Source organism: Entelurus aequoreus, linkage group LG13, assembly GCF_033978785.1.
Source record: "Entelurus aequoreus isolate RoL-2023_Sb linkage group LG13, RoL_Eaeq_v1.1, whole genome shotgun sequence".
NCBI lineage: Eukaryota > Metazoa > Chordata > Actinopteri > Syngnathiformes > Syngnathidae > Entelurus > Entelurus aequoreus.
The window spans coordinates 48,452,613-48,477,406 of NC_084743.1; the positions used below are offsets into that span (position 1 = coordinate 48,452,613).

At 38.8% G+C, this 24,794-nt stretch overlaps 2 protein-coding genes and 1 long non-coding RNA gene across 3 annotated transcripts in view; 1 reads left to right on the plus strand and 2 right to left on the minus strand.

Annotated features, from left to right (window-relative positions):
• Window positions 1-349: 349 nt before the first annotated feature.
• kcne4 (potassium voltage-gated channel, Isk-related family, member 4) lies at window positions 350-9,883 on the minus strand. The gene is made up of 2 exons (XM_062067949.1): window positions 6,395-9,883; window positions 350-1,600 (listed from the first exon to the last, which is right to left on the minus strand). Exon 2 carries the CDS (start codon window positions 1,584-1,586, stop codon window positions 1,068-1,070), a length of 519 nt encoding a protein of 172 aa, XP_061923933.1. The 5' UTR covers window positions 1,587-1,600; window positions 6,395-9,883; the 3' UTR covers window positions 350-1,067.
• LOC133663469 (uncharacterized) overlaps window positions 1,346-24,794 on the plus strand; it is a 120,269-nt gene continuing 96,820 nt past the window's right edge. The window contains exons 1-2 of the long non-coding RNA XR_009828356.1: window positions 1,346-1,517; window positions 11,513-11,674. This is a non-coding gene — a long non-coding RNA (uncharacterized LOC133663469). The remainder of the gene's footprint in view (window positions 1,518-11,512; window positions 11,675-24,794) is intronic.
• The window catches only part of acsl3a (acyl-CoA synthetase long chain family member 3a), a 114,274-nt gene continuing 99,371 nt past the window's right edge, over window positions 9,892-24,794 (minus strand). The window contains exons 14-15 of the mRNA XM_062067947.1: window positions 14,336-14,493; window positions 9,892-11,652 (exon numbers count right to left, since the gene is read on the minus strand). Of these exons, the coding sequence (XP_061923931.1) occupies window positions 11,495-11,652; window positions 14,336-14,493 (316 nt within the window). The 3' untranslated portion in view covers window positions 9,892-11,494. The remainder of the gene's footprint in view (window positions 11,653-14,335; window positions 14,494-24,794) is intronic.

The following is a 24,794-nucleotide window of genomic DNA, read 5'->3' on the forward strand; positions in this document are numbered from 1 at the left end:
GGACTTAAAGGAAACTAAATGACCTCAAATATAGCTACAAATGAGGCATGATGATGCAATATGTACATATAGCTAGCCTAAATAGCATGTTAGCATCGATTAGCTTGCAATCATTCAGTGACCAAATATGTCTGATTAGCACTCCACACAAGTCAATAACATCAACAAAACTCACCTTTGTGCATTCATGTACAATGTTAAAGGTTTGGTGGACAAAATGAGACAGAAAAAGAAGTGGCATAAAACACGTCCTAGAAAGTCGGAGAAAGTTACACATGTAAACAAACTAAGGTGAGTTCAAGGACCGCCAAAATTAGTAGGACAAAACGGCGCTCGCCAAATACTCGAATCAGTGAAGCATGTTTAATATAAACAGTGTGCTTTATAACAATTAGGGAGGTTTGTGTCATGTTTGTCCTCCTACAGAAACCATATTAAAACAAAAAATGTATTTTTTTCCGCTCATCTTTTTCCATTTTTCATACATTTTTGAAAAAGCTCCAAAGAGCCACTAGGGCAGCGCTAAAGAGCCGCATGCGGCTCTAGAGCCGCGGGTTGCCGACCCCTGATATAGACAATTGTGTTTAACCACTAATTGTAACATTAGCTAGCCGGTGCTGTTCTTGTTACATTTTTTGCTATGAAAAATGTGACTTTGAGCAAGTTGCAAACAGACAACTAACTAAATATTTGACTCTAAGGTGCAAAACAAAAGGCCGGAAAAACTTGCACGCTAATGTTAGCAAGCTAGGAATTGACTAATATTATCATGGAGCAATTGGACTTTAAATTGGTTGAGAAATGTGGAACTAGTAACACTTTACAATAGAGAATACGTGTGAAAAAGCGGTAATGTTGATACCAATAATATTACACTTTTTCACCACTCAAAGAGGGTGACCGTAGCTTTCTTTTTGTTGTTTTTTTTTACAAAATGGCCGCCGCATCCTTTGGCTTGTGTACGTGATATCAATAGCGGCCTATTGTAGTCATGTAGCAGTGTTTATGGTAACCACACGCCCTAATGTATATACTTGACAAAATATCTGACGACGTCCTGCCGTTTTTCATCCCGAGTCCTCCCCGCTGATCTCCGACGGCACCTTCTGAGCCACCTCCTCCGGTCCCTCCCCGGTGCCGCTGTCCGACTCCTCCTCCTCGATGGCCAGGCGCGTGTCCGCGGACGAGCACAGCGAGCTGACGCTGCTCTGCTCCGTGCACGCGCACGCCAGCGGAGAGGGCAGCGCGCCCTCGTGACGCAGGTGGCCGACGTGGTTCACGCGGGAGGGCGGGGCCAAACGCGGCGGTCTCGTCCCCGTCGCCGTGACGTCATCGTCCGCGGGCCCGCCCAGACTGTGCTTCCTGGGGAGCTCGCCCCACTCGCGCTGCTGCTCCTCGTGCACGAGGCGCGTAAAGATGTTGGTCCTCCGCCGCTCCTTCCGCTTGGAGTGGAAGTAGCCCAGCATGATGCCGCACAGGAACACTCCGTAGAAGGACATGACGATTAGAACGTACAGGTACGCCTTCCCGCCGCCGCTCTGCGACACCTGCGCGCTCAGCTGGGTGGAGTTGTTCAGGTGCTCCATCTTGTCAGAGCAGCCTGAAGGGGGAACACAAACACACATTGTTTGTTCACCAAAAACAGCACCCTCGTCTGGGTTCGGCGGGTACCGCGTATTTTCGTTGGTATCGACCCCAGTACCAAGTAAACACGACCAGTATCGCTGACACTATAATGACGATACTTTTTACTTCAGTGGTGTCCAAAGTGCGGCCCGTGGCCCGTTTTTGGCACACAGCTACTTTTTTATTGGCTCAACATTTTTTGAAAATTAGAATAATTTATTAATAAGATGTATTAGATAAAACACTAACGAGTTAGTTAAGATATTTCGGTAACATTATTATGGGGAACACATGATCACCCAATAATTAGTTGCTTATTAACATACTGGCCTACTGAAATGCGATTTTCTTATTTAAACGGGGATAGCAGGTACATTCTATGTGTCATACTTGATCATTTTGCGATATTGCCATATTTTTGCTGAAAGGATTTAGTAGAGAACATCGACGATAAAGTTTGCAACTTTTGGTCGCTGATAAAAAAGCCTTGCCTGTACGGGAAGTAGCGTGACGTCACAGGTTGTGGAGCTCCTCACATCTGCACATTGTTTACAATCATGGCCACCAGCAGCGAGAGCGATTCGGACGGAGAAAGCGACGATTTCCCCATTAATTTGATTGTGGATGAGGAAAGTGAGAGTGAAGGACTAGAGGGCAGTGGAAGCGATTCAGATAGGGAAGATGCTGTGAGAGGCGGGTGGGACCTGATATTCAGCTGGGAATGACTAAAACAGTAAATAAACACAAGACATATATATACTCTATTAGCTACAACACAACCAGGCTTATATTTAATCTGCCACAAATTAATCCCACATAACAAACACCTCCCCCCTCCCGTCCATATAACCCGCCAATACAAATCAAACACCCGCACAACACACTCAATCCCACAGCCCAAAGTACCGTTCACCTCCGCAAAGTTCATACAGCACATATATTTCCCCAAAGTTACGTACGTGACATGCACATAGCGGCACGCATGTACGAGCAAGCGATCAAATGTTTGGAAGCCGCAGCTGTGTACTCACGGTACCGCGTACCCAACTCAAAGTCCTCCTGGTAAGAGTCTCTGTTGTCCCAGTTCTCCACAAGCCAATGGTAAAGCTTGACAGTCATCTTTCGGGAATGTAAACAATGAAACACCGGCTACGTGTTTGTGTTGCTGCAGCCTTCCGCTAATACACCGCTTCCCACCTACAGCTTTCTTCTTTGCTGTCTCCATTGTTCATTGAACAAATTGCAAAAGATTCACCAACACAGATGTCCAGAATACTGTGGAATTTTGCGATGAAAACGGACGACTTAATAGCTGGCCACAATGGTGTCCCAAAATGTCCGCTACAATCCGTGACGTCACGCACAAACGTCATCATACCGATACGTTTTCAGCAGGATATTTCGCGGTAAATTTAAAATTGCACTTTACTAATCTAACCCGGCCGTATTGGCATGTGTTGCAATGTTAAGATTTCATCATTGATATATAAACTATCAGACTGCGTGGTCTGTAGTAGTGGGTTTCAGTAGGCCTTTAATTAGTCATTATTAAGTACTTATTAATGCATTATTCTGCATGGCCTTATTACATACTTGCCAACCCTCCCGATTTTCCCGGGAAACTCCCGAATTTCAGTGGCCCTCCCGTAAATCTCCCAGGGCAACCACTCTCCCGAATTTCTCCCAGACAACAATATCGGGGGCGTGCCTTAAAGGCACTGCCTTTGCGTGTTGGCCCAGTCACACAATATCTATGGCTTTTCACACACACAAGTGAATGCAACGCATACTTGATCAACAGTCATACAGGTCACACTGAGGGAGGCCGTATTAACAACTTTAACACTGTTACAAATATGCGCCACACTGTGAACCCACACCAAACAAGAATGACAAACACATTTCGGTAGAACATCCGCACCGTAACACAACATAAACACAACAGAACAAATACCCAGAACCCCTTGCAGCACTAACTCTTCCGGGAAGCTACTACAATATACACCCCCCGCAAATATTTTCCGGTCCTTGAAGGAGACGTGAGACCTGGTGTGGAAAGAGACGAGACAAGCGTGATGCTCGAATTCAGGTCTTTTATATCTGGTAGATTTTAAACTATTGTGTCATAGTTTAAAAGGTAGATCCCTGTGACCCAAATGAATAAAAATAGCTGTAGATTGAAACTATTTAGTACGTGAGTACACACTTGAAAGAACCCAAAGCCCTCTCAAATAATTTATGAGTAAACATGGGCTACAGTAGCATAGTAGGCCGAATTATTCATTAAACACAAGGCAGATGTCTTATATAAAAAGTATATTTAATATTTTGGCCGCTGTAACGTTACACACAGTTTGAACTGTGGCACTGTGTTTGAATATTACATCAGGGTGATTCTTTACCGTACCACTAGAGGAGGCCGGCGTACGGCTATACCACAGACAGTTTTAGAATCACTGGTTTAGCATATACCGATGTACGTTGCATTGTTTTTAGCATATTTAATGTACAAAATGTATCAAAGTGGCCCTCGACTTACTTTCATTTTCAGTACGTGGCAATTGGTGGAAAAAAGTTTGGAAAGTTCTAGATCAGTAATTCTCAAACTGTGGTACGCGGGCTTCATTTAGTGGTATGCCAAAATCACTTGATTAAAGTACAGTGTTTTATTTTCCTATATTCAACACAGTGTTACTGTTCAAACTGTGTGTGATGTTACAGTGGCAAAAATATTAAATATACTTGTTAAAACGGCGTGGCGAAGTTGGTAGAGTGGCCGTGCCAGCAATCGGAGGGTTGCTGGTTACTGGGGTTCAATCCCCACCTTCTACCATCCTAGTCACGTCCGTTGTGTCCTTGGGCAAGACAATTCACCCTTGCTCCTGATGGCTGCTGGTTAGCGCCTTGCATGGCAGCTCCCGCCATCAGTGTGTGAATGTGTGTGTGAATGTGGAAATACTGTCAAAGCGCTTTGAGTACCTTGAAGGTAGAAAAGCGCTATACAAGTACAACCCATTTATCATTTATTTATTTATTAAATAAAATATCTGCTTTGTTTTAATAAATACTTTGGCCTGCTACGCTACTGTATTTTACTGTTGGTCATTATGGTGGTACTTGGTGAGCCAAAGGTTATCTGAGGTGGTACTTGGTTAAAAAGGTTTGAGAACCATTGTTCTAGACTATTAAATAATTTGGTGATTTTAAGAAATAGTTATTTGTCATGTTATAATACTTGTTCTAAGTTAGTGTACATTATATAAATGTATAAATATGACAATGTAAAATATGAACACCCCGGAAAACACACATACTTATTCATGAAAATAAACACAACTGACACATATCGAGATTATCACACCAGTATTGTCTGGATACTGTAGTGATACCACATTTGGTATCGACATTTGGATCATTCTGGCGAACCCCTGAGAACACAGGTGGCAAACTCGTGTCCCGGGCGCCAGATATGACCCGCCACATCATTCTATGTGGCCCTGGAATTGATATGTGTCTTTTCTTACTAAATGTATTCAACTTTACATTTTGACAGACACAAATACATGATACTTTATCTAATATCTAACATTACATTCCAAAACGAAAAAAACATTTAATAATTACTTCAATATCGGCTTGACTCATGACTCGTGCAAATTATTCGTCAAATTGTGCACTTTAATTATTATTTTGACTGTAAAAAAAAAGGTTGCTAAGTCCCCAACATTTTACCTTAATTAAACACAAAACTGGTATTGTTTTTCCATTTACAGTAATATACCATAAAAACAACAGATTTTACAGTAAAAACAGTGGTTATGTTTTTCCATTCATATGCTGTAAAAAACACAAATGTTTTTTTACTGGAAAATGTACTTCTTTTTTTTTTTACTGTGAACCTAAAAAATATATATAATTAATAAGTAATTGTGTATATATTTATATATGATTCATTGCCCTATGAAGGCAGTCATAATTCAATGAAAACAAGAATAAAGAATTGTGCCCACAGTTCGTTTTTTTTAATTATACTGTCCAAAAAAATTTAACAAAGAAAAAAGAAAGCCATTTTACAAAATGTAAAGACACTACAGTACTGAATATAAAATCATCAAAATAGCCATCCTCAATTCTCTTTATTTTTAAAGTGTAGCTAAATCGGGGGCCGAAGCAACATTTTATTTGGAGGCCCCAACTCTGTTATAAAATTGTTAATTTATGCAAAACCATTTTCATACTTCTTAAATCAACCTTGAATTTCATTTGATGCATGTTTTCTACTAAAAGCAATTCATGGGAAGTTTTAAATGTGCAACATTTCCCGAGACAACTCAAACCTGTGCTCAAAACTGTACAATGTTCTTACAAGACCAGCACTAACACAGTGCCCCAAAGTGTAAATCTTCGGGAAAATTTGCCAATATATTCTTATCATTGACGAGCAGGAAGAACATTTTAATATGAATTACAATTAAAAAATGCATTCCCTATGAAGTACCCGGTCATTTATTAATTGACATTTTACACATGCTTCTTCACACAAAGTTGGGCAACATCTTTAGGAAAATTATAATAATAAAAGTGCCTATTTCATACATAAGTGATTTTATTTATACATGTATTATTAAAACCCACTTTCAGTGAGCTGAAATAATTTATTGTAATGCATCAAAATTGGCAAAGTCAGCACATTTGCCTTCTTATTAGAACATTTGACTTCCTATTTCTGCATAAAGCACTGTATTAGAAAAAAAAAAAGTTCACTTACCAAACCGAGGAGACAAATCTCATGAGCCTTGATTGACCAGCATGTAAGTTCCTCATGCAGCTCTACTGGACTTTAACAGAGCAGCACTCAGGATTTCAATATTTATACACAGACACACAACCCCCAACTTTTAGTCACATGGTCACGACAACACACATGCCCTGAAGGGACGTGAAAAGCTACACACATTTTCTCCATCCATATACTCTTAACCTACATTGAAAACCCCAATAAGGCAGACAGATTCATGTTTGATTGCATCACTAACCAAGTATATTACATTATAATATACTTATTTCATTGATAGATATATTTCCAATCGTGCACATCAGCAGCCAACTCAGTCATAGCACCAATTCTGCACACTTTATTTCTGAATTATTGCAAAGTAAAAGAGCACTTTTTAAATAAATACACATCCTGCAAGAAGGAAGAAAAAAAATCATAATTTAGAAAGAATAGCGAATCTATTAAAGCTTAATTCTTCCACTCTGGATCACATAGAGAGAGAAACCTAGAAAACCAGACAATAGTAATAAATGTAAAACATTTTAGTTTCGATGGCATGTTTATGATATCAACTGGTCATCAACTGCACTATTCTTTATAATGATATGGATTATAATGTAAATCATAAACACATAAGCATACTGCAGTAGGGCTGCACAATTATCCACATTTTGATCATCAAAGTTAAAGTTAAAGTACCAATGATTGTCACACACACACTAGGTGTGGTGAAATTTGTCCTCTGCATTTGACCCATCCCCTTGATCACCCCCTGGGAGGTGAGGGGAGCAGTGGGCAGCAGCGTAGCCGCGCCCGGGAATCATTTTTGGTGATTTAACCCCCAATTCCAACCCTTGATGCTGAGTGCCAAGCAGGGAGGTAATGGGTCCCATTTTTTATAGTCTTTGGTATGACCCGGCCGGGGTTTGAACTCACAACCTACCGATCTCAGGGCGGACACTCTAACCACTAGGCCACTGAGTAATCAATCGAATGCCAACATGGAACGTGGCGTGATTTTATTGTCACGGAAAAAAGCATTAAAAATGGAGCTAAAGGCATCATGTGATTAGAAAAAGCTGACATGTCGATACTAATAATGAATATAAACACAAATATTGGTCTTTAAATACAGTGCACCCGGAAAGTTTTCACAGTGCTTCACTTTTTCCACATTTTATGTTCTAGACTTATTCCAAAAAATAGAATACATTCATTTTTGTCCTCAAAATTCTACACACATAACAACAATGAGAATTTTTTTTATTTTTATTTTTTTAAATTTGCAAATTTATTACAACTACAAAAAAAATCACATCACAGTATTCACAGCCTTTACTCAATACTTTGGTGATGCTCCTTTGGCAGCAATTACAGCCTCAAGTATTTTTGAATACAATACTACAAGCTTGGCACACCTATCTTGAGGCAGTTTTGCCTTTCTCTTTGCAGCACCTCTCAAGCTCCAACAGGTTGGATGGGAAATGTTGGTTTTCATCCAGGATGTCTCTATCCAGGATGTCTCTATACATTGCTGCATTCATCTTAGTCTAGTCAGGGAGGTGACCAAGAACCTGATGGTCACTCTTTCAGAGCTGCAGTATTCCTCTGTAGTGAGAAAGAAGAACCTTCCAGAAGGACAACCATCTCTGCAGAGATCCACCAATCAGGCCTGTACTGAAGCCATTTTTTAGTAAAAATGTTGCAAAAATGCACCGGAAAGACTCTCAGACCAAGAAAATTCCCCGATCTGATGACACAAAGATTTAACTCTTTGGCGTGAATGCCAGGTGTTATGTTTGGAGGAAACCAGGCACCGCTCATCAACAGGCCAATACCATCCCTACAGTGAAGCATGGTGGTGGCGGCATCTTGCTGTGGGTAGGGTTGGGTATCGAGTATTGATTGGAACCGGGACTAACTTTCCGATTCTCCCGGAATCGTTCAAACGTTTGAATTTCGATTCCTATTTTCGATACCCAGTCAGCCGACCGGAAAAAAATATATCCGCAGAACCGGAAGAAGAAGCCGCTGAACACCAACGAAGAAGCGCCCACCGCCGGAAGTGTTAGCATAGCCGAGCGAGTCAGTCAAGCTCAAGCATGGATAGCGGGCGTCGGCGGTCGAAAGTGTGGCTTTACTTTATAAAAAAAAATGAAATAACCGCGAAATAACAGAGCTCCATGTCCATCAAGAAACGAGTGGAGAGAGAGCTGCAGATGTACCAATACGTTCCACCGATACTTATGTCTGACGACCTTGCTACATGGTGGTGGTTCGGTGGAACCAACAAAAGACTTATCCTTTGCTGTCAGATCTCGCTTTCTCATATTTATGCGTTCAAGTTTCTTCCACACCCAGCGAACGTGTATTTTCCGCAGCAGGAGACACTATCTGTCCAGAACGCTCACGCATCCTGCCTGAGAAGGCGGATATGGTCATTTTCCTAAACAAGAACCGTCTCTGATTTTATACTGTACCTGCTGCTAATCTGGACTGGGTTTTGCAAGTTGTTTCTTATTGTTTATTTGCTTTTCTGCACCAGGTTAGCCCATCAGTGGGAGCACGGTAACATTTTTAAGTACCTGCAGCATCATACACTTGTGTGTGTAAATGTGTTTTCATGAGGTTTCCTGCAGCATCATACACTTATGTGTAAATGTGTTTTCATGAGGTTTTCAAAAATAAAGCTCTCTTGAGGAAAGTGTACCCCTGGGAAAATGTATTCATAATTTATAATTATATTCAAGTTCATAGATTTGATATTTATATTCTAGTTGAAAACAGCCCTGTGAGGAATTTATAGTAAAGTTAATCAAAAGTTAATAGAATTAAAATTGATGGAGAATGTCAGACTATTTCATTCAGAAAGACTGTAGGTTAGCTAGCTCATTTAAAATATCCTAAACTTTTTTTTGACCCTGCCTCTTAAAAGAATCGGAATCGAGAAATCGCCAGGAATCGGAATCGAAACAAAGAATTGGAATCGGAATCGGAATCGTTCAAATACAAACGATACCCAACCCTAGCTGTGGGTTTTTTTCCCCAGCGGCAGGAACTGGGAGACTTGTCTGGATAGAGGGAAAGAATGCAGCAGTGTACAGAAACATCCTGAAGGAAAACCAATGCTTCCCATTCAATCTGAAGGAGCTTGAGAGGTGTTGCAAAGAGGAATGGTCGAAATTGTCCAAAGATAGGTGTGCCAAGCTTGTGGCATCTTATTTAAACAGACTTGAGGTTGTATTTGCTGCCGAAGGTTCATCAACAAAGTGTTGAACAAAGGCTGTGAATACTTATGTACATGTGTTTTTAATTTTTTTTAATAGATTTGCAAAATTAAATAAAAAACCTTTACATATTTTCATTATCGTCTGTTGAATTTTAGGACAAAAATGCATTTATTCCATTTTGGAATAAGGCTGTAACATAATATGTGGGAACAGTGAAGTGCTGTGACTACTTTCCAGATGCAGTGTATATAAAGACCATTTATTAACAGCCCCTCCCCCCCCAACACCGTTTTCCCTAACAATGAATAATTGTGATTTCAATATTAATAAAAATAATCATGATCATTATTTTGGCCATATTCGTGCAGCCCTAGTGTGCAGTACATTGTAAAGTGCACAGTTTCTTTGTTTACAGTAACCCCATTAGCTGCAAACTGGGAGTGTAGTAACGTCACAACATGGCACTAGGGATGTCCCGATCCAGGTTTTTGCACTTCCGATCCGATACCGATGTTGTTTTTGCACTTCTGATCCGATACCGATACTGGCCGATACTGGCCTTATCCGAGCATGTATTAAAATGTAAAGTTATTTGGCCTACTTAGTTGTCAGATTCATGTTGAAAAGGGTTTTAGTACTCTTGATAACAACTAGCCAGCTGAATTAGGTGAGTTTGAATAATACACAATGGAGATGTTGACGTGCGGAGTTTCAAACACTCTTCATTTTCTAGCAGGGGACTTTTCAAACGATGCTACATATTAGCAGTAATGCTACTTTTTATAGCAACGCTTTTGACCCACACTTGACAAATTACGGTTGTCTGTTCGACATATTCCCACTTGAAGCCAAACCACCGCCAGACGATGGACCCCCTGCTGTTTTTCTTGGGAATTAATTAATTCTTCCTTCATTATTACCGCTCACACGGCTACGCTAGCATCACAGCTAACGTTAGCCATGCTGCTACCTCTCTGATGGGAGAGGGCGTATACGTATGTGACATATGACGTGACAGTATGTGACGTGTGTCAGAAGGTGCGCTTGCTGTCTGTGAGAAGCAGACACAAGAAGGAGTGGGAAGAGCCTGTCGTGTAATGCCAGCAGCTAAAAGCAACTGCGTGAGGACGCATACTCGACTGTGTTGAAGGTGTGCTGGAAAATGCGGAACGGAAATTAGGGAGCAGCAGAAAAGTGGAATGTATTATTTAAATCTGTGCGTTGGAAAACACGGACTGGAATTTTTTTTAAAACTGGATCTGGATCGGCATTTTCCCATGCCTTGCCGATACGCATTTTTTGGCCAATATCGGCGGCCGATCCGATCCAAATATCGAATCGGGACATCCCTACATGGCACTATTAAAATGTATTCATGACATATTCTGAGTGTTTTGTAATGTGTTTAGCATGATACATGTGAACAGTAAAGACCATTTACACTGTCAACATTCAGGGCATAAAGCGCTTACTGTCACCTGACCTGCAGGGAAATATAATCGTCTTCAAAAACGTTCGCAGAAACAATTCTCAGAGGAAAAAAAATCAAATTCTTTTGCCGTGGCACTAGAGTTCATCAGACACCGTCAGCGTTTCATAACTGCCATCTGAAGCAACAAAACACTTGACACAGAGGTCGTACACCTGGATAAAAGTGGGGAAAGACAGCAGCACACATGGCTCTTGGAAACGTCTCCATTGTACAATCAGCGATGATTCTGCCTTAATGCAGCTATAAATTCAAGTAGGAGCACCAAGAGTGGCCCTGGGTTACACAATGTGCTCTCAAGCTTTCTTACACCATAATTTTTGAGGATCGGTCCGGGTTTGTGTAGGGAGTGTGCTACCTAACCCTTTGTCTTCACTTCTCTCCGTACAGCTTCTCAATCTCATTCCGGTAATAGGTCTCCAGCTCCTTCCGCTTGAGCTTGAATGCATCCGTCACCAGTCCAGTCTCGGCGGTCCAAGGGTCTGGACTCAGATGGATCTTGCCAGGGATCTCAAAGCTCACAAGATCGGCTGCAACAGAATAAAATGGAACGTAAGCGCTTGTCTGAGACGACAAACTATTCGCCAGGATTTAAAATTTTATTTCTAGGAATTTCCCCAATTTTAGGAGCTATTTACCTATTGCCTTTACATCATAAATAAGTTTAGCATGAATAATTATATTTTGGGTATTCTAGTTTAAAAATGTGAACATAGAGAAAATAACTTCAAATAAAATATTTTGGTTTTCTTCACACAGAAAATCGGGTTTAAAGATTCTGCAACATTTAGGAATTGCAACTTGAATAATGTTTGTTTTCAGAATAAGATACCTATTTCTATTGTAAAAGTCCTGCTAATTGCTCGATAAACAGTAAGAAGGGGAATCATATGGCCCCATTCACGTGACGAATCAAAGGGTGCACTATCCATTTAAACCCGCTAGATGGCAGTAGAGTGTTGACTGTCTTAAAATGTGTTTTGTGGCAATTTCAAGTTTGACCACAGCGTCAGTTGCTATGTAAAGTGGCACTTTCCATAATTTTCAGCAGAATGCATTGCAAAATGATTTACGCACAAAAGGATTAATGCACCACCTTCTTCAGGAATGGGGCCATAGGAACCCTTGCCTCACTGTACAAATCTTAATTTAAGATGTCTTATTAAGTAAAATAATCGAGCTGCACGGACAGATAATTTCACTAGTTTTTAGTATGTTTTCCTAAAAGCTAGTCTTTATATCTTCTTATATTTTGTCAGCTCACTTTGATGACATATTCATCGGATTTGCATAACTTACAGGACAGGACGCATGTGCATGTAATTTTTATGGACGCCGTGGTTGAGCAAAGAACATGAAAAGCAAAACGCATGTGATAAATCACAAAAAATTATCGCACTAATGATTTATAATTGCACACAGGTACTGCCATTTATTACGACCACACTTGCTCCGTTACTTTAAAGGGGTCCTATGATGAATTTTGTATTTTCTGACTTGTTACAATGTTGGATACTCGTGTTAAACAATGCCAAAGCATCAAGTCATAAGGTTCATGCATTTTGGCGTGGGCTTGCACGCAGTTTTGGATGCCTCTGTTCGTGGGGCCCTGCAGTCCAGCTACAATGTGACATCACAGTGAGGGCGATGTACTTATTTGGACATTAAGTCAAGCTCTCAGCCAGACACTGATTCAGGCTAAGGGTAATGCAAAAAAGGTAGGATAAAGGGTTATTCTCAACTAATCTTGGCAGGCTGCGATGAGGTGGCGACTTGTCCAGGGTGTACCAAGAGTGGCCCGAATGCAGCTGAGATAGGCTCCAGCATCCCCCGCGACTCCGAAAGGGACAAGCGGTAGAAAATGGATGGATGGATGGATGGATAATCTTGGCATGCACAAAATAACACCGACATGCGGCATGCAATGACATAGATGCTGCTAAAAGCAGCGTTTTTTTGTGCAGGTCTGAATCGATCGGCAAGTGTGCAGGTCTACCTAATGTTCTGACCAAGTACATCCACATTATACAATATTTAGGATGTTAATTTTCTGAAGAAAAAAAATAGCGATGACGACTTCAGGATATATATATCACACAGTGTACATTTTTAAAAGATAAATTGTAGGGGTGTTTCATCCTCTACATCGATCTATCATTTATATTCCATCGATATAAGATATATATCAATCTAACATCGTTTATAAAGACAATCAATCGATTTTATTGGTATTAGAAGAAAACAAAGCAATGGATTTCAGAACAAAATACTTTATATGAAGTTTAGCACTTTAAATGATAAGGACGTTAAATGTTACCTAAGTCTGTCTGCCGGTGTTTTCATTAGAGAATATGCAAACATGTTTACAAGTGTCTGTGTTAGTATTATTAACTTACAATGGCATTCTTTTATATTGTTTCATGTTCGTGAATTCACCAAAACGTCACAGTGGAGTTATTGTGTCTGTTTAGCTGATTGGAGAGCTTGCTTCCGCTGCATGACGATGACTTCTGTTTTGTTTGATCAGCCGTTTTGCTTCTGTGTGACAGGTACCGTTTGGAAACAATTATTGTATGTAAATAAGCACCTACAAAATCTTTCACACAGGTATATATCCGCGTTTAATGGTCTGGTGATGCAAATATATGTAAACATATTTATTTTTTAAAAAATTTGGTGGGTGAGGCTTGAATAGCCCAAAAAACGATACCCCCCTCTTCCCTTTCACGTGGGATCCACCCAAGATGGGACCATATGAATCTCTTCCCTACTTTAAGCTACTTGAGTTTTCAGAAAAATCCCTAATTTGGGTCGGCTTTTGCCCAACCACGGGTAAATACAAGTAATCAAGGAATAAAAAGCAATTGATTATTTGAAAGTGTTAACTTGAAAGTATGTTCAATGCAACACAGATACTTTGTTTACTGCAGAATGCAGTTTTTGCTGATATGCAAAATAAACATAACTTTGAGAGGGAAAACAATGTCAGAAGAGACTGAGGTACAGACTAAACCGCTGCACCCCTAGTAGTTATGCTATGATTGTTATGTTTAAATTCCAAAGTATACTAATGTGGACTCTTCAAGTGGAAAAAGTTTGCGTTTGACTTTTTTTTGGTCTAATTATTTGTAATCGAAGGATGATTGCAACTGGTCGGAGTAGTGACCTGTGACTTTTAAAGACCCTTCAATCTTTACCCTTCAAGCTTTGTACCTGCGACGCCAGCTTTGTCGATGACCTTTAGCACCAGCTCGGCCATAGCCTTGTTGTTGCAAAGCTCCTCCCGTGAGCCGCTGATGCCATACTGGTTAGCCAGAGCCTGCAGCTGCTTCTGATTGGGCACCACAAAGGCAATCACGTACGTCTCGGTGCTGCAGGAGAGCAAGAGGGTCACGTCAGTGCTGGTCCATTGAACAATATTATAACCACATGCATTAATCACAGCCAACACAAGACTTGTAGTCAACATATTATACAACTTACAAAGTGGCTAGCAAATGGTTGCTTGTGGTTAGTACATGCATGGAAATGGAAGTGAATATATCACTTTTGGGACCCAAATGATTTATTTGAACCATGATTTTTCTGGGTTTTATTGTAGGGTGGAATGATTATGCAACACACTGTAAATCTTCAATAATTAAAAAAAATGCACATTTAAAAGTCAGCTGGGAAATAGTCAAACTCACTCAGGACCAACAACAGGAAGAGTGGTAGAAATGACATGCATATGTTTATTATTTAAAAAAACTACACTGCATCATACTGAGAGTGGTTTGCTTCAACACGAGACTGTCAAAATATTAGAATGAGCTTTGTGATATTGAACATTTATATGGCAACACCTCATTTTTTTTGCTGTTACAAAAAGTCAGACGTAAGTAGAGCTGAAACTATTCCTCGAGTAATTCGATTACAAAATATATTCAAGGAATTTTCACTGCCTCGAGGCGTCAAGTTTTTTTTTGGTTTTTTTTAACGGCTTTTTGCCTCGTTTAGTAGTCAAAGCTCACATTTCGCATGGGCTGTTTAGGTATTGCACAGCGTGTTTACGTCAGATCATACGCCCCCTGAACTGCACAACAACGCTCTTTTAGATACGATTGAGTTTATAAAACTTTTTCGCCAACATAACTCGCAATGGCAGACGCCGCAGAAAGCAGTGGACAAGAGCCATAGCAAAACACGGGAATTAAGGAGCGACAAAAGTTGTTTAAAGGCCTACTGAAATTTTTTTTTTTATTATTTAAACGAGGATAGCAGATCCATTCTATGTGTCATACTTGATCATTTCGCAATATTGCCATATTTTTGCTGAAAGGATTTAGTAGAGAACATTGACGATAAAGTTCGCAACTTTTGCTCGCTGATAAAAAAAGCCTTGCCTGTACCGGAAGTAGCGTGACGTCACCGGTTGAAAGGCTTCTCACAATTCCCCATTGTTTACAATGCAGCGAGAGAGATTCGGACCGAGAAAGCGACGATTACCCCATTAATTTGAGCGAGGATGAAAGATTTGTGGATGAGGAAAGTGAGAATGAAGGACTAGAGTGCAGTGCAGGGTGTATCTTTTTTCGCTCTGACCGTAACTTAGGTACAAGGGTTCATTGGATTCCACACTTTCTCCTTTTTCTATTGTGGATCACGGATTTGTATTTTAAACCACCTCGGATACTATATCCTCTTGAAAATGAGAGTCGAAAACGCGAAATGGACATTCACAGTGACTTATCTCCACGACAATACATCGGCGAAACACTTTAGCTACGGAGCTAACGTGATAGCATCGGGCTTAACTGCAGATAGAAACAAAATACATAAACCCCTGACTGGAAGGATAGACAGAAAATCAACAATACTATTAAACCCTGGACCTGTAAATACACGGTTAATGCTTTCCAGCTTGGCGAAGCTTAAAAATGCTGTTGCTAACGACGCCATTGAAGCTAACTTAGCAACGGGACCTCACAGAGCTATGATAAAAACATTAGCGCTCCACCTACGCCAGCCAGCCCTCATCTGCTCATCAACACCCGTGCTCACCTGCGTTCCAGCGATCGACGGAAGGACGAAGGACTTCACCCGATCACCCGTGCGGTCGGCGGCTAGAGCGAACTTGCTAGTGTCGGCTAGCGCGTCTGCTATCCAACAAAGTCCTCCTGGTTGTGTTGCTGTAGTCCGCCGCTAATACACCGATCCCACCTACAACTTTCTTCTTTGCAGTCTCCATTGTTCATTAAAAAAATTGCAAAAGATTCACCAACACAGATGTCCAGAATACTGTGGAATTATGAGATGAAAACAGAGCTGTTTTGTATTGGATTCAATGGGCTCCGAATACTTCCGTTTCACTGGTGACGTCACGCGCATACGTCATCATAGATGGACGTTTTCAACCGGAAGTTTAGCTGGAAATTTAAAATTGCACTTTATAAGTTAACCCGGCCGTATTGGCATGTGTTGTTGCAATGTTAAGATTTCATCATTGATCTATAAACTATCAGACTGCGTGGTCGGTAGTAGTGGGTTTCAGTAGGCCTTTAAGGTGTGGGAACATTTCACACTAAAATCGAAGGAAAATGCAGTAGTAAGCAAACATTGCAAAGTGGAGCTTGCATACCACAATAGCACAAGTTCGATGCTGCAGCACCTGTCGAGAAAGCATCCGATTGAGGGACGTCCAGAGGCGAGGTATGCCATATATTATCAAATGTAAACGCAAAAGTTGTGTTAGTAAAATAAATGTTACACATTATGATCACCAGGATGTGTTCTTTCACTCCCGCGAAGTCATCAAATGCCGACAAAAGGTGTTGAAAACTAACAACGCTATCTGAGCTGTCGTGTTCAATTAGCCTTTCATTAGTAACCACGCGGAAGTAGTCGTGCAAAGTTATTCGGGTTATTCAAGTCATGCAACCACATGCTACTTGGATAGCTTGCACTTGCACACACTATTGTCTCTGTAGCATAGGCGCCGATCTACATTTCTGCCAGTGGGAGCTCGGACGGGTGGTAAATCGCTACTTCTCTGAGCATGTGCGGTTTTTGCTTGGTGGTGACTCACCACTGGTTGCACATTTCAATTGCAGTATTAAAGGCACTACCTCATCCACTTTTTATGTTTGATATAATGGAAACTGTTCTTATTGTTTTATTTTCGATACTAAGAATATAGTTTTATTTTAACTTTCTCACAAAATTTTAATTTTGAACTAATTTTATATATACGTATATGTGTTATCATCTCAAACATGTTATGATGGCAAAATGAACATTGATTACTATTTTGCATGCAAAGAATGCAATGAACTTTATTGCATTCTTAAAATGTAAAACTGTTGTCGTCATTATTAAGTGATTTGTCTTTTTATATTGTTTATGTATTGTTAGGAGGTGAAAAACAGCTCAACGGATTTGCGTGGAGAAACCACCATTTAAATGGCACAGTATAATAATCATCAAAAACGCACGAGAGACAAGAACTTTGTTTATGCGGTCACACCACACAGCACATAAGGCTGTGAGCGCACCTGTTTTTATTAGCACACACAAATTGGCACAATCACCCACGGACGCATTTCAGCTGTGCGTGTCAGCCTTCAATGATGAAAACAGGCGTTTAGGAAATAAAAGACAATTAGGCCAAAAACAATAATTGAGGGCACATCTTAACATAAACCTAAAAAATATTGCTCTGGCCTGGCTGCACCAAACAATAATATAAATCCATTTAATAAAGTCAAAATACAAAGCAACAAGAGAAGTATCCCACACTTCTCTTTTGTAAAGTAAATTTGTACAGCCGATATGGGCATCTACATCAACAATATGATTTGCCTGAAAAGCTGGACAGGACAAAAAAAGAGCAACAATATGATATATTTGATTAATCTATCGGGATATCCGATAGAATACTCGATTACTAAAATATTCGATAGCTGCAGCTCTAGACATAAGAAATTGCATATTCAATTAATCCTTTCCAAATATATGAACACATTTTATAGAGGATTGCAATATTTTTACATACACAAAACAATGTGAAATACATATAAATTAACATTTAGTTTAAATATTTAGTCACTTTTACCTTTATGGAAGATTTATGTTGGCGAACACCACAATGAGCAAAGAGGGAGGAGGGGATACACGATTTATTTCTCAAATTCAAAAGTGTTTCTCACCTTCTTTAGGAAAGTACTGACATGTGCTCCTTTTTTTTGGGCCCAATGGTAACTTGTTTTGTAATCATACTCAACAAAAAAAGCACAGACACTGAGTCAACAACACGTGAGATTTTTGTTTGAGCACTCCATTCCGTGGAATCATACGCGGTCATTTGGACACATGTTTGGCCGTACAACGACCGAGATGGTATACAAAAATCAAGGCAAAGATTATGCAGAAATTTTCTTAGAAATCTGAAAGCTATGAAAAGTGAGGAGTACGAAAACCGAGGGGTACCTCAATTTCCGAGTAGTTTACAACAGGGTTTCCTAACGTTTTTGACCTTGGGGCCCAACTTTTCCACCACAGAGTGGCCCGGGACCCACTGAAATTTTAACACTGATAAAGTAATCTTGCTTTTGATTTTAATCATATTCAATAATTATAACTAACCTAGATACAGTTTACAACCTTGTCAGATGATATGAAATCATGTGTTAATCACAAATATTATTATTTATTTAACACCCATAGGCTTAGGTCAGGATGATTTGAAAAATAAGTACTAACCAAATATACTGCATAAGAAGGGACTCATTAAAGGCCTACTGAAATGAATTTTTTTTATTTAAACGGGGATAGCAGATCAATTCTATGTGTCATACTTGATCATTTCGCGATATTGCCATATTTTTGCTGAAAGGATTTAGTAGAGAACAACGACGATAAAGTTTGCAACTTTTGGTCGCTGATAAAAAAAAAAAGCCTTGCCTATACCGGAAGTAGCGTGACGTCACGGGGGATAGGGCTGCTCACATTTCCCTATTGTTTTTTATTTTTTTTTATTTTTTATTTATTTCAAACAACATTTAAAAAAAAACACAAGATACACTTACCATTAGTGCATCAACCCAAGAAAACCCTCCCTCCCCCATTCACACTCATCCACACTCATTTACACAAAAGGAGCTGTCTCTTTCTGTTATTAAAAAAACAACAACTTCTGGTTCCTACAGTATAGAACAATACAGTCTGCAAGGGATACAGTCATTCGAGCACACATGATTGTGTGTGGTGCTGGTCCACTAACATTTTCACTAATCACTATTTTTTATGTAATTGTTTTTAAATTTGTTTTACTTTCAAACAAAACAAACAAAGGACCTTAACTTCACCAGACCGGGTTGTCAATAAAATCAGATTGTTCAAAAGGGTTCTTAAAACCAGGTCCAGTTCAGATTACGTCCAGATCGGGCTCAGCAACACACACCTTCACCCATGTACACCAAAAACCAGGGATCACAACAGGTTGCATACAATCCACAAACAAAAATACATTTTCAAATTAAGCACCCATGTACAGTCCACATCACATCCAAGTCGAAGTCAGCAACACATACCTTCATTTATGTACACTTAAAATAGGGAATACAACAACAGATTGCATATCATATATAAACAAAATTACATTTTCAAAATAAGCCTTTGAGGACTTCCCATCTCTTTTTATGTTTTTTGGCATCATTATCGTTTTCAACCATATAATTTTCTAAAGTTAAAAAATACTGAATAAATGTTTTAAAGAAAGAAATACTAAGTGAATATCTGTTTTTTGCCTTAAAAATAAACCTTTTACCGAGTACTATAATTAAAATTGACTAAATCATGATTGTCAATGAACTCTCCTAAAATAACAGAAACCACATCAAGCTTCATAAACAAACCAATCTTTAAACACATTTTTTCAACTTCCACCCAAAATGAAGACACAATATGACAATACCAAAACAAATGTAAGGTGGATTCAGGCTCCTGACAACAAAATCGGCAATCATCTGACTCTGTCATATTCCATATTTTTAACATTTTTCCCGTGGGTAGGAAGTTATAAATAGTTTTAATTTGAAAATAACGATTTTGCACATCGATAGTGGTTTTGTAGATTAATTTGAATATTGCATCCCACGGCAACGGGCAGTCAAAAAAGTCCTCCCATTTTCCATATGTGTTGTATGGGGCAGCCCTCAAAGATTTCTTTATTAAATAAAACTTATATATTTTTCTATTTATTTTAGTTCCTTTTTGCCAACTAGAATTTCTTATTAAGGGCTTACAAACTAATAATTTAGTAGTTCCATAATTAATTTGTTTCCATCTTTTCCCAATGACTCCAGTTAGTTGATTAAATGAAAAGCTTGAACAAGCATCACCATACATAGTTGTAAATTCATCATATTTCATAATTTTTCCATTCTCATTGATAATGTCATTGACAAAAATGATTCCTCTTTCAAACATATTTTTCCAAAAGAAAGGCTTTCCATCTATTACAATATTAGAGTTCATCCATATTATTTGCTGCAAAATATCATCTCTTTTTTCTGGTACATAAAATTGAAAACACCACCATGAGTGGATTGTTTCCTTTATGAACCCCGCCATGTTTCCCAGCAGACTCTCTACATAAGGAAAATGGGAGGGGATCACTTGTAAAAAAGGATACAATTTCTTTTGATACAATACATGTTTTCTGTCCAACAGGACACTTGTGTACCACTCAGTGTTTAAATACATCTTTGGAACAATTGATGCTTTTAAAGACAGACACATAGCTTCAAGGTTGAGAAGTTTCAAGCCCCCATATTCATATTCATTGTACAAAACCTTTCTTTTAATCCTTTCTGGTTTGCCGTCCCAGACAAAATCGAAGACCCTCCGCTCATAAATATTAAAAAAGTTTTGTGATGGAGCTGGTAATGACAAAAACAAATAAATAAATTGAGGAATAATTAACGAGTTGACAATAGATATTTTACCATACAAGGTTAAGGATTTCCCTTTCCATAATTGCATAATTTTATCCAGCTTTCTTAGTCGATTATCATAATTTACTGAGCCTAGATCTTCCAGGTCCTCTGGGACAACAACACCAAGTATGTTAACTGGTCCATCTGTCCACAAAACAGGCACTTTGCATTCCATTCGAAAGGACGTTCCCTTTAGATTTCCGATCCTTAATATTTTACATTTATCATAATTTAGCTTAAGCCCAGATTGCTGTGAAAATATGTCCAAAAGATCAAGAAGGTTTTGCAGACAATGAGGATTGGGGCTTATAAAGAAGCTTGTATCGTCTGCATACATTGTTATTTTACTTTCAATATTATTATTACTGAGCCCTTCAATATTTTTATTCAATCTAACTTTAATCGCCAATATTTCCATAGCAATAATAAATAAGTATGGAGACAAAGGGCACCCTTGTTTTAGACCTCTTAATAGAGGTATTGTCCCAGAGATGTATCCATTATTGATAATTCTACAATTAGTTTTATTATATAGCGTCTTGATCCAGTGTAATACGGAGTTGCCAAAATTGAAAAAAACTAAGCTTTTACAAATAAAATCCAAGCTAATTTTGTCAAAAGCCTTCTCCAGGTCGGCTACAAAAATTAATCCTCTTTTATTTTCCATATTATAATTCTCTATAATTTCTAATAACTGTGTAATATTGTTTCCTATATTTCTTCCTTGTAGGAAGCCTGATTGATCTTGGTGAATAATATTTGACAAAACAGACTTAAGTCGTGTAGCCAAACATTTTGCCAGGATTTTAGCATCATAACACTGCAGTGTTATTGGTCTCCAATTTTTTAGATGAACTGGGTCTTTATACTGACCATTTATTTCCTGTTTCAATAATAAGGAAATAAGACCTTCTGTTTGAGTGTTGGACAAAAAACCTGTCTCATATGAGTAATTAAAACTAGAAAGTAATGGTTTCTTAAGATCTTCATAAAATACTTGATAAACCTCAATAGGTATTCCATCTAATCCTGGGGTTTTCCCTGGATGAAAAGATTTAACAGCTTCCACAAGTTCTTCCTCTCTAATGAGGCCTTCACATGAATGGCTTTCTTCCGAATTCAATTTTCTTTCATAATTTTCTGGAAAAAAAGTTGTAGTTTCAGGAGGGATTACTGGATTAGAAAAAATGTTTTTAAAGTAATTTTCCATTTCTTTCAACAATGTGGTGTGTGTATCCAATACCTTTCCATTTGTTTTAATAAGCTTGGAAATGTTCTTTTTAGAACGATTTTTTGTTTGGATATTTAAAAAGAATTTTGAACACTTCTCACCTTTTTTCATCCAGATTGCTCTGTTGCAGTCATAACTTTTCAATAATTGTTTTTCAACTAAATCTGCTAACTCCTCTTGTTTGGCTGTAAAGGTATTCAGTTGCTCACTAGTTAGATTATCATTACTGTCAATGTTTTTTTGTAAATCCTCAATTTCTTTCTTTAATTCCTGTTCTGCCGCTTTAATTTTTTTTTTTTTCCATGAAGAGTATGCAATGGCATATCCTCTAAAACAACATTTGAAGGCTTCCCAGACTATTTGGGGATTTGAAGATCCTACATTATTTAAAAAAAAATCAGTAATAAATTGCTTTGTTTTTTCGATAAATTCATCATCCTGTAGATGCATTTGATTAAACTTCCAATATCCGGGCCCACGTGTATTATCTTCAATTGCAATATTTATTCCTATACAATTATGATCAGAACGCAACTTATCATCGATTGCTATTGCAGTCACTTTGTTTAGCAATGAAAATGATATCAAAAAATAGTCAATACGACTTGCCTGGTTTTGTCTTCTCCATGTATACCGTACTAACCTAGGGTTTTTGAATCTCCAGATATCAATTAAATCAAATGCATCCATAACATTTTGAATCTTTTGTAAAGATTGAGGATGATAATCCATTGAAAAATTCCCTTTTCGGTCCAGAACTTTATCCAGAGCAACGTTAAAGTCCCCCACAATAATAATTTCCCCTTGTTGTTCTTGCAACATGTCACTTATTTCTTCAAAAAAGGAAGGTTCATCAACATTTGGCCCATACAGATTCAAAACACACATCTTTTGACCTTGAATAATCATATTTAATATTAGCCAACGTCCTTGTGAGTCTTTTTCCATAGAGTTAAATTGAAAATAAATTTTTTTTTTAATCAAAATCATAACACCTTTTGAATTTCTGTAACCATGTGAAAAGAAAATTGGACCATCCCATTCTTTTCTCCATTTTTCTTCATCTAAATGTGTTGAATGCGTTTCTTGAAGACAAAAAAGATCTTGTTTTTTTTCATTCAGCCACATAAATATAAGTTTTCTTTTTCTGTTGTCTGCAAGACCATTGCAATTATAACTAATTATTCCAACTTCATTATCGTTCCTATAAATCATATAATCTGAGTAAATTCATTGTATATTTTATTGATTCTCTTAATACCATAAGTTTCATAGACATGAAAATCTTGTAACTAAAAACTGCAGCATCACTTGCTATTTCCAAGGAAACCAATATCCCCTCTAATAAACCCACAGACATACCATTCACACCACAGCACCCAAGACAAACAAACATATAACCCCCAAAATATATAATTCGCTGACCGTTTGCCAACATCTAACTACATTGTCCAGTCCCAGAATAAACTAAAAAGCTCCACAAACAAAATGTCAAAACATATCCGTCAAGTCGTTACCATGGTGATGTCGCGATGACGCAATCACTGCGCGACATTGTTATTGTTCCTCACATGCTTCTGTACAGCTCACCGTTAATGTACAGTTTATCCACAACAAGACGAGCTTGTTGTCCTTTTTGCCTAAATGACTTCATAATTGGAATCAACTTACGTCGTTTCTCCACCACCTCAATTGGATATTGGCTGGTCATGAAGAATTTAGTACCTTTCAGTCTTCTGGAGACAGCAAGCATTTCGTCTTTGCATTTGGAGTTAGTAAACTTTACAAGCATAGGTCTCGGTATAGCATCCTCCTTGCGTCTGCCAATCCTGTGTGCTCGCTCCATCTGGATCCTCTTAACTTCTTCCTCCGGGATGCCGAGTTGCTCCTGCAGAAAGGCTCTGACGAGGTTTTCCGCAATGCCGTAAGTTTCTCCTCCATCTTCGCTAATTCCCATGATTAGCAGGTTGTCCCGCATGCTCCTGCAGCGGAGTTCCAACAAGTCTGCCTTTAATTTCTCGTTCTCCGTTGTCAGTCTTGTAGTTTCGAGTTTCAGGCTTGTTAACTCAACTTTTAGCGTTGTCTGTTCCTTTTTTATCTCCACCATTTCAGCGTGATTGTGCTCGACTGATTTTTTCAGCTCTGAAACGTCAGTTTTTAGTTCATCCAAAATGTCCAATTTTCCAAGTTTTTCAACCATGGCTTGCAACATTTTTCGATCGTCCGGAGTAAACGTTGCTTTTTCATCCAAATCACTGGAGGACAATTGATCACGGCCACGTTTTGACTCCTTTGATCCGCGTTGTGGCATGTTTGCAGGTGAACAATGAGTCACTCGGCGTTCGAGGCACCTTATCTTCCGCCAAATCACCCTCGTGAGGAGTATATATCTCACCAATTGCAGAGAGGTGGATATATACAACGAAAACGACTTAAATTATTGTATCACTGGAGCGTTTATGCC